The 10,209-nt window shown below is 37.3% G+C and overlaps 1 protein-coding gene across 4 annotated transcripts in view; it reads left to right on the top strand.

Moving 5' to 3' along the window:
- Positions 1 to 7,007, top strand: part of LOC107715357 (glutamate receptor 1-like) — a 65,922-nt gene extending 58,915 nt beyond the window's left edge. The window contains exons 14-16 of one of the 4 annotated variants that reach the window (XM_016521466.1): positions 1,959 to 2,073; positions 4,178 to 4,312; positions 6,360 to 7,007. In XM_016521466.1, the coding sequence (XP_016376952.1) occupies positions 1,959 to 2,073; positions 4,178 to 4,312; positions 6,360 to 6,518 (409 nt within the window). In that variant the 3' untranslated portion in view covers positions 6,519 to 7,007. Of the gene's footprint in view, positions 1 to 1,333; positions 1,449 to 1,958; positions 2,249 to 4,177; positions 4,313 to 6,359 lie in introns of those variants that run through there. The other 3 variants (XM_016521465.1, XM_016521468.1, XM_016521467.1) reach the window with 3 other exon arrangements.
- Positions 7,008 to 10,209: the final 3,202 nt, after the last annotated feature.

Below are 10,209 nucleotides of genomic sequence, written 5' to 3'. Positions count from 1 at the left end.
TACTCTCACAGCGTAGGATACAGCATCTTCTCGACATGATGTTAACCACACGGAAATTTTACTGTTTGTGGGTGGGCAGTGGGCGGACATTATGCAAATATGTTACTTCGTGATGTAGAGCCGTAACAGAATAAGATTCGAATTCCTGATGACTTGTTTAGGCGATTGCGAGCTGACTCTTTTTTTTGATGGACAATAACTTTATTTATCGTGCACTGTCGGCTTCACAACTTTGCAGATAGTTTATGTTCACATACAGCTACATGACTCACTGCATGAAAGGTAATATTCGAAAAGGCTTAATAGGGGCAATTTAATATTATTGTGGTTACGGTGATACTTTTTGTTTAGTAGTCTTCTATAAATACAAAATAACAGCTCTTTTGAACAGTTACTTTTGATCAATGTAATGCATCCTGTACACATAAAATTGCATATTGATTTAGCAAAAATGAGGCACACACAGATACTTTAAGGAAATTCTTAGAATACAAATATGTATGATTTTTAAGGCCTTTCAAACAGTAACACAATTTTTCACTCCTAGAAAAAAAACAGAGCAGTCTTTTTTCCAGTCCGGAGCTAATAAACATAAATCAGATGTTGACTGTTGACTTTTTCACCATCTTTCTCTCAAAAATCTCCTCTCATGTGCTCCATTTCAGCTGTTGAGATGGTCTTACCCATCATTATCCTTCCTGACATCCTTGTTGTCTTTTGTACCCTGCAGATTTCAGATTAATGTTCATGGATGAAGTCTGGCTTTGCTTTAGTCATCCATAAACACCGGCCTCTTTCTCCCCCAGTCTCGAGGGGTGCAGAAAGAAGTCAGGGATTTTACTGAGAAAGATGCCGTCACAAGTGAGAATAGGCTGCATTAAGAATGCTCTGGGTTTGATTGCAGTAGTGGGATTCCCAAAATACGGAACGTACAGTATCCTTCAACCACAACCACAGCGTAATAGATTATCCAGAGCTAATCTACAGTAATATCGACTTAATCTGGGAATCCTCTTACCGGACCACGCTGTGACAAAGGGCTTAAATCCAGAGCATTGCTAATTTGTCCTGTTTCCTCACTCACAATCCTGGTCTTGCTTGGTAAAATCTCTCATAATTTGGTCACAGTACATTTTTTTTTACACTTTAGCACAAAACAAGACAACTAATATTACATCAACAAGCCTAGCAGAGCCAGGCACACAGTCAGATCAGTTTTATGTTCTGTTCACTTCCTCTACGACTTAATAGACTCACTTTTATTTGACACAACCTCTGCCTCGCCGTATCATATCACCAATGCTGACCCAGCTTATTTTATTATCATTTCAAGAAACCCAGTAAACCTGGCAGTGTTAAAACTGAACGAGCAGGGCCTGTTGGACAAATTGAAAAACAAATGGTGGTACGACAAGGGAGAGTGTGGCAGCGGAGGAGGTGATTCCAAGGTCAGCCCCAATATGAGTTATCCAGTGGGTAACCACCACCCTGGGGGGTAACCGGCAACCTCAGTTAACAAACACCTCGGCTGCCATTCTACACCAATCGAAAATATTCCAACTAGAAGTGGTTTATTTCATACGAATGAGACGTTTAAATGATTGGCGGTCAATTATAACCTTGTCATTTGAGTATCATACTCAAAATTGTGCAAATCCGAGTGTTTTCAATCTCTTGCCGGTTACCCAAAGTGATATAGTAATACACATCTTGCCGTAGGGAGAAAGGTCACAAAGCTAGATGGAGTATTAATGCATATCACTTTGGCAGTGACAGTTTTCAAACTCTGTGACTGTGCTGTTCTTTCTTTTTTTCCAGTTTTTGTTTTGTTTTGTTTTCTATTTATCTGTAGACATTTAGAACACATCAAAACATAATTATGGCTGTATGTTTGCTTAAATGCTGAATAACATAAGATAACATGGGTAATGTTATTTATGTTATTTTCCTGGTTGAAGAATCCCCGTAAACCTAGCGGTGTTGAAACTCAATGAGCAAGCCGTCTTAGACAAACTGAAAAACAAATGGTGGTACGATAAGGGGGAGTGTGGAAGCAAGGACTCCGCCAGAAAGGTCAGTTCACTCATTGGTCCCTTCCCTCACTTAGAGATCCAGCTTTAGCGCTTTACTAAAGGCCCTGTCCTCTTTTCTCTCAAGCACGCTCCACAGCCAACGCTCTGTCTCCAATCTGCCATTTACCCAGAGACTTGTGCGCATTGTCATCATGTTGCTGTATGGCCCTTATTACTTCCCACATTACAAAATAGATGTGATGCTTGTGGTGTATTTATAGAAATAGGCAACGTGGGCTTTTTTTCTTCACTCACTTCTGCATGGGCACTTGGTTCTTCGCTTGCCGCATTTACAAATTATTGAGCTTTTCTCACTCATTAGGTCTCATTCACTGCGTTACCTACGTATTTGTGCATAAAACCTGAGTGCAAAGATCAGAATTCATGCATTCATCAATAAGTTTACACACTTAAGGATAAAAGATTGAGGATAAATGCATCTGAAATCAATTGTACGCAAAAATCTGACTCCAGATTCAACTTTTTCTGTTACTGTTTATATTATATTGTGTTGTATATTTATATATATAATATAATATAATAAAAAATGTAAAATTTGTTATTTTGATTTTTGAATTGAATTGGAATTTGAATGTGTTGTTAATATATATAAAACTATAAAAATACATTTTATGTATACATATAAAATGTATATAAATCTGTGCATTCATAAAATATATATATATATATATATATATATATATTAATAATTATAATAAATCAGTGTGTGGTGATTGTTTGAAATCATCACCACACTTGGATTTAATAATTATATTTTCATATCCATCCTGTTTTTCTGGTAGGCCCCCAAGACACCAAGAATTAAAATTTTTCATTTTCAAAATGCATCTTAGTATTCACATCTGTTTAAAACTATTAATCAGATATAACATTAATACACAAAGAGGAGGTTAATGGCTATTAACCTATACTGACAAAAATGTAAATATTAAATAGTAGCTAATCTAAATTAGCACATCAGAATAATATAAATATAGCATTTAATTATGCTTATTTCAAATGCATATTACCAGCTCTGTTAGTCTGGTGATTTTATACATGAACTCATAGAAGTAATAAGGAAAGAGATATTCCCACCTTGCCTTCTAGGTGGTTTTTATCAACACGTTTTATGGACAATGCATTTGATTTGTATACATATATAATCTATATAGAATGTCAAAAATGGAAACAAACCAGTATGAAAACGTGAGGTGCTCAGTAGTAGTTGTTTGGTGTTATTTTCTCTTCATGGTGTCTGCTTTCTCCTAAACTCCTCCTCATAACAACAGCAACATATAAATTCTAAAGCCATCCATCTATCTCAGCATGAGTAAATGGCAGTCTGGAGAGAAAAGCGTTGCCATGAAATGCCCTCTAACTGGATTGCTCTTCCCCTTAAGAGTCCTTCAATGCTGTCTCTGTCCAAAGACAATGTGCATGCCAATGGATGAGACCTCAATATGGTCGCCAAACAGATGCATGTCATTGACTCCCACCACCCCTGACATGACGTCTCTGCCACCAGAGACAGAGAGAGATGCCAAAGGCTCTCAGTTATGACCTTTGGATGAGAACCCTTAAAACACAGAAATCAGATAAAAAACATGGTTTATACCTGCATGGTTTTAAATTAAAGGACTATATACTTTATATCAAAGGTATAGATATTGTTAAAATGTAAAAAGTGAGATATATTAGATTAATATTTTATAAAAAAAATTTTTTTATTTATAATCCTTTTTTAAACATTAAACCAATATGCAGAGACAGCCAGAATTTACTGAAAGATTAATTTTGTTTCAAGCTTGCAACAGACGCATGCATTTGCATGATTTAGGCAGTTCTTTTTTAATGCTGACTCATTTTATATACTGCGACAGAATGAACATTATGACTTATCAATTTAAATATATAGTGAATGAAAAAGTATCTAGATTGTGTTTATGTGTACATTATGTCTTATAGCTGTAAATATCATGTTGTGTGTTTATTGAGTAGCTGTGATAGTAAGAGATAATTTATGTTTGTTGCTCTCCTGTAGATGTATGTGTTTGTGTGACAGGTCACACTGCAAGTGTTTGATTGTTGTCTCTGCTCTGCAGGATAAGACCAGCGCTCTGAGCCTCAGTAATGTGGCTGGAGTTTTCTACATTCTGATTGGTGGGCTTGGGCTGGCCATGCTGGTGGCCCTGGTTGAGTTCTGTTACAAATCCAGAATCGAGTCTCAAAGGATGAAGGTGTGTAAAAACCATGATAATCTACCCCTTTCAGTATCTACAGCCCAGATCTGTCCACATTTAATTATGGGCTTTGTGTTTGGCACTTATAATGTTTTATAACTGCTATCGTATACTGACCTCACTTCCTCTGGGGGATCTGGCAGAGGAACGTGTTGGCATTTAAGATGTAATTGTAGGTGGGTGTAAATATCATACCACCCACTGCGCCTCTCTCTAATCCTGGAGCACATTGCTCTCGAATGCTTACAAAATTAAGACGAATACAGCGACTTATATAGATTTAATTACCCACAAACCCATGTGGTGACTCATAATTTTCATTTAAGGTCCTTCAAAGGGAAATCTGAGAAGTAATTTTTAAGACATGGTTATGAAACACATGGTGTTACTTAAATATATTTTTCAGGCAGCGTCCAGGAACAGCAATTTTAAAATGTAATAGATTATCATGATTACTTTCCACATGAAATGGCTTGGGTACAGTTTCCTTTCATGTGTTGACATATTTCTTGTTGAAACAGGAAGTTTGGGAGTGGGACATATCGAAATAGACCTAATGTGATGTTCTTTCTTCTGTGGAACATAAAAAATATATTTAAAAAAATAAAGTGGTTTGATTTCTCAATACAATGATTGTCAGTATGGTCTAGTGTTGTTTTGAACCCTATTCATTTTCAATGTATTGACAAAAACGTAAAAAAAAAAAAATACATAACCTGCAGAAGATGGAAAGTTTAAATTTAAATTTTTGAGTCAATTTAAAGGAATAGTTCACCCCCAAAAAATGTACTCACCCTCAGGCATTCCAAGATGTAGATGAGTTTGTTTATTCATCGGATTTGGAGAAATTTAGCATTAGATCACTTGCTCACCAGTGGATCCTCTGCAGTGAATGGGTGCCGTCAGAATGAGATTTCAAACAGCCGATAAAAGCATCAAAAGTAATCCACACAACTTCAGTCCATCAATTAATATCTTGTGAAGTGAAAAGCTGCATGCTTATAAGAAACAAGTCCATAATCCATAATAATGCTTCCTCCAGTGAAAAAGTCCATCCCATTGTCCTCTAACTTCAAAATATATTTGTTTAGAACTGTTTTTGCATGTAAATGGTGCTTGTTCTGTGCATATTTCTCTCCTGATTCAGACGGGATGAATTTTTCAAAGCAATGGTATGGATAGAGGAATTATTTGAAGTTAAAAACGTCTTGATAGATTTCTTTATTATAAACACACAGCTTTTTTTGCTTGACAAGACACTAATTGATGGACTTGAGTTATGTTGATTACTTGTGGATTATTGTGATGTTTTTATGAGCTGTTCGAACTCTCATTCTGACGGCACCTATTTGCTGCAGAGGATCCACTGGTGAGCAAGTGATGTAATGCTAAATTTCTCCAAATCTGTTCCGACGAAAAAACAAACAAACTCATTTACATCTTGGATGTCCTGAGGGTAAGTACATTTTTAGCAAATTCTCATTTTTTGGGTAAAGTATTTCTTTGAGTGTTATACTGCTACGTATTTTCACCATGTATTTTGTATCACAACATCTTCTTCAGCTACATGCCACTCTTCTCTCTTCATTCTTCAAGTGTTAAGACATTACAATCACAGAACAGCCACATTTAGAATATCACAGCAACAAATCGTTGTTGCTTGCAGGCCAATTAGTCTGCATCAGCCCGAGCAACATAATCCCCAGCAATCCACTGTAGTGTGCTGGATTTAAATCATTTATTCGTCAAGGATGTACAAGCCAACATCCACATCATTAGCTCCAGTTTCAAGCCTACAGGGTTTCATTATGTAAAATTGCTACATGAGAGAGTGGCTTCAAGTTAGTGTGGCACTGGTCTCATCATTGCTGCACTTGATGGTTGTTATTTTTCACCGTTTCTTATCATGGATCATTGCCCGCACTGGCTGGAGCAAATCCTCAGATCAAGTGAAATGTGTTTACGTGTAATTGAGGTCAGAGCTGGTGCGTAGAGTTAGCCGGCTTCAAAACTGCACCGCTTCTTTGTGTTTCTTTTCTCCTAGCAAATCATTGATGCGGCCATGCTCAGCTCCACACTGACTAGGATGGGCAGCGGTGGTGAGAACGGACGCGTGATGGCCCATGACTTCCCCAAAGCGGCACAGACTCTGCCCTGTATGGGCCAGGCAGCCGCCATGGGCCTCAGCACCACTGGGATGTAAACGGCCATCAGCCTCTCCGAGATAAGGGGTAATCAGGAGACCGCTGGAAAGAGTGGGAAAAGCAGACACTGCAGCGTACAGCTCACCTGCCACTGAAGTACTGCCAAATGGATTCATGGACACACTCTGGGCTGCAAATCAAATTAGATAAGGAGTGAGGAAAAATACTTTTCTAATATTAAGATGTTTTTTTTTTTTTTTGGGAACTTCACCGGTGCAATAAGGAGACCATGCGTGCGGTGTTTTTGTATGAGCATCATTTTTGACTAAACTGAGAGGTTTTCCTCAATCTCATAAATTACTGACAATTGAACTGCAATGTTTCTTTATTGTCTTGTTTCCCCCAAATAATTTCCAGCTGCGCTTATTTTATTATTTTCGTCTGCCTTATTATCTTTGACACACCTCTCTGTTCAAGGAACATTTTTGCCCAAAGTATTCTTCAACCATAGCTACATCATTATTTATCAGATAGTTACAGGAATAGTTCACCCAAAAATGAAAATTTGCTGTCCAACATGTACTGTGAATGAATTTGTTTCTTCATTGGAACAGAGTTGGAGAAATTTAGCATTCCATCACTTGCTCACCAATGGACCCTCTGCAGTGAATGGGTGCCGTCATAATGAGAGTTTAAAAAGGTAATAAAATCATCACAGTAATCCACATGATTCCAGTCCATCAATTAATGTCTTGTGAAGTGAAAAGCTGCATTAATTGATGGACTGGAGTCGTGCGGAATACGTTGTGGATGATGGCACCCATTCACTGCAGAGTATCCATTGGTGAGCAAGTGATGTAATGCTAAATTTCTCCAAACCTATTCCGATGAAGAAACAAACTCATCTACTTCTTGAATGCCCTGAGGGTGAGTACATTTTTAGCAAATTTTCCTTTTTGGGTGAACTGTTCCTTTAAGGTGAAGTGTGTAATCTCTGAAAAATAATGACCTCTGTCTGCCATTGGTTGGACAAACAAATAGTCAACACTAAACTAAAAAACTGAGTTAGTTAGGATGCTGTCTAAAAAGTGCTTACTATATAGATGTTGCGTATTAATCTGGTAGAAAAAGTATTTTAAAGGGATATTCCACCCAAAATTGGAAATTTATTCACCCACGTTGTTCCAAACCTGTATGACTTTTTTTGTGGACTGTAAAAGAAGATATTTTGAAAATTGTCTCTCCTTTGTCCCCCCTTGCAAAAATATATTTTTATGTTCCGCAAAAGAAAGAAAACCATACAGGTTTGGTGAGTAAATGATGACAGAATTTTTATGTAATAATAAAAATAAATAATAATAAAAAAACTACACTTCACCTTTAAGGAACAGTTATGAATGGAATTAATGTTTGTTTGATGTCGTCGAATGAAAAGCAAGGAAGAATGCTACATCAGTGTGTCAGCTTCATTGCACAGTCTACAAATGTCTTCCTTTCCAACCAGTTTGATTGGCAAGCCTCTCCAGGGAAGGTGACTTCTTCCATAGGTTCGGAGAGGCTGATTACCAGTCCTGTCATAGTTACTGCTGTAGCTCACAGTCTCACCCTTCACTTACGAACACTTTGGATCAATCACCGCTTCCCCGTCCATGCTGCTCGATAGAGTCTGAGAGTTAAAGACGTCAGTCAGAGAGAGAGAAGAGGGGTCGTAGACTACACATGTTATTGTTTTGCCACTTTAGTTCTGTCTTTCTTTCTTAGTTTACATGACATTTTTCTGTTGAAGTAGCTGATGATATGTATAGTACATCATTCCCACACTGAAGCGCTAATGAGGTCAGTGTACACAGATGTGACGGTATCAACAAATTCAAGGGCAGCATGAGCACCCAGGAGACCATCTACTTAAAAGCCCTAAAAGTTCTGTTTGTAATACTGTCATTGTCATAACAGTTGAAATATTGTTGTGTAAACCAATTCCATGAAAAGTATTTTATGGAAATCTGCCTCAAAGCTGACACACGGACAACAACATAAATCGCTCACGCTGTGAGATTAATAGGGTGGTTTAATAGCCTGACTCTAACATTTGAGAGGAACAAAGCACTGTGGCGATGGCTTGTTTGCTTGTTGCGTCAATCGTTGCTTTATGCTCTAATAAAATGAACCCACTTTTGGATACATAGACAGGAAACAAATGATGATACTCAAACCTATTGAATTTTAAACTAAGACTCACTTATTGAATTTCGAGGTGCCACATCAGTGTTTCTGGACGCACTGATTCAAGCACAGAACAGGATGTGTGGTGGTTTATCACAATGGATGAGATGAACTCTAATGGACCTGACCATCAGATATAAACGACTATAAACGAGCACAGAGGTAAAACTGAATGTCAATACTCTAAGCACAAGATCTTCATACAGCCATTCAAGAAAACTTTCTCTCACCCGTCAGGCTCGGTGTGAGCTTTTCTCTGTTTGTATCCTTCCTCAGTACTTTGCCAGTGGGCCTTCAGTGGTTCGTACATCGTCTGTCCTTTTTATTGCCGATTCCATTTATACAAAATCGAGAGAATCAACCATAATATGACGTGGAACATTTGTGCTGACAAAACAGTGCTTTGTGGCCTTTGTTTTCCATTCGATGGGTTATTTGTTTTGTTTATTATATTTGTAATCATTTCTGGTCTTGTATTTAAAGTGAAATTCTGTATTTTAGATTTTTCTTTGGTTGGTTTTGCACTTCTAGTCATAAATAGGGCTGTCAATCGATTAAACATTTTAATCGAATGAATCATGATATACTGATTAATTAGTCAAATTAATCGCATGTATATCCCTGTCTGCTGAGAAATAAATGTAAAATTTAATTATTGATTATTTAAAAATACAACATTATTGTGGCATGACAGCTTTAAATATACATTACAAAATGTGATTTATATATTGTCAGTAAGTTGCTTTTTTGTTTCATGTGACTGAACATGAGCACTCGCCTAGTCTCATTTTGCAATTGATTTGTCAATCTGTCTGAGGAAGTTTTCTGTTACTGTTTTTCAGCATTGTGTTAATTTTATTATTGCTTATTTTATTTAATCAGTAAAACATCTTATTACATTGACAGCCCTACTTATGAAAAAATCTCCTCTTTTTCACAGTCACCTCACAAAATACCTTTTAAAAACGGCAGCAAGATGTAACGGCAAGAAATCAACGTGTTGACAAGGAGTATCAGAAATAAACTTTTTCTTACTGAACGCTTTTTGTTTCCTACCAAAATTTCTGCTTTTTGACGTATGTGTCTATCTATTCTCTTTGTTGCTCTCTGTTCTTAACTAGTTGACATTTGCATTTGTTTTAAGAATGAATGATGCCAGAATCTACAGAGTCAAGTCATCTACCTCTTCTGTTTCTTTTTTCAACGTCATCAGATGAATTCATGTCCACGACTGAGCTGCACTGATACAGAACAGCTTGTTTGAGCTCTGTTGGCTCTCAGAGTGCTGTATTGATCTCGATAAATGCCACATTTGTTCTCTTCCTTCTGTTTCCCCCATAGGCCTGGCCTTTCACTCACTCACTTCCAGCAGAGAAATGGCTCATGCTCAAGACATAGAAAGTGTTAGAGGCTTTCGTGCATTTGCAAAGTGTTCCGAAATTCAGCACTATCTGAACTCGGCTAATTGTGTGCCTACAGGTATTCATTCATCTCTGAGAGCTGAAGCTGAGATGTTTTGTATTTAGG

Source organism: Sinocyclocheilus rhinocerous, unplaced genomic scaffold (genome assembly GCF_001515625.1).
Source record: "Sinocyclocheilus rhinocerous isolate Xijiao unplaced genomic scaffold, SAMN03320098_v1.1 scaffold299, whole genome shotgun sequence".
In the NCBI taxonomy this organism is placed as follows: Eukaryota; Metazoa; Chordata; class Actinopteri; order Cypriniformes; family Cyprinidae; genus Sinocyclocheilus; species Sinocyclocheilus rhinocerous.
The sequence above is the reverse complement of the archived record's forward strand: the minus strand, read 5'-3'. Positions and strand labels throughout refer to the sequence as shown.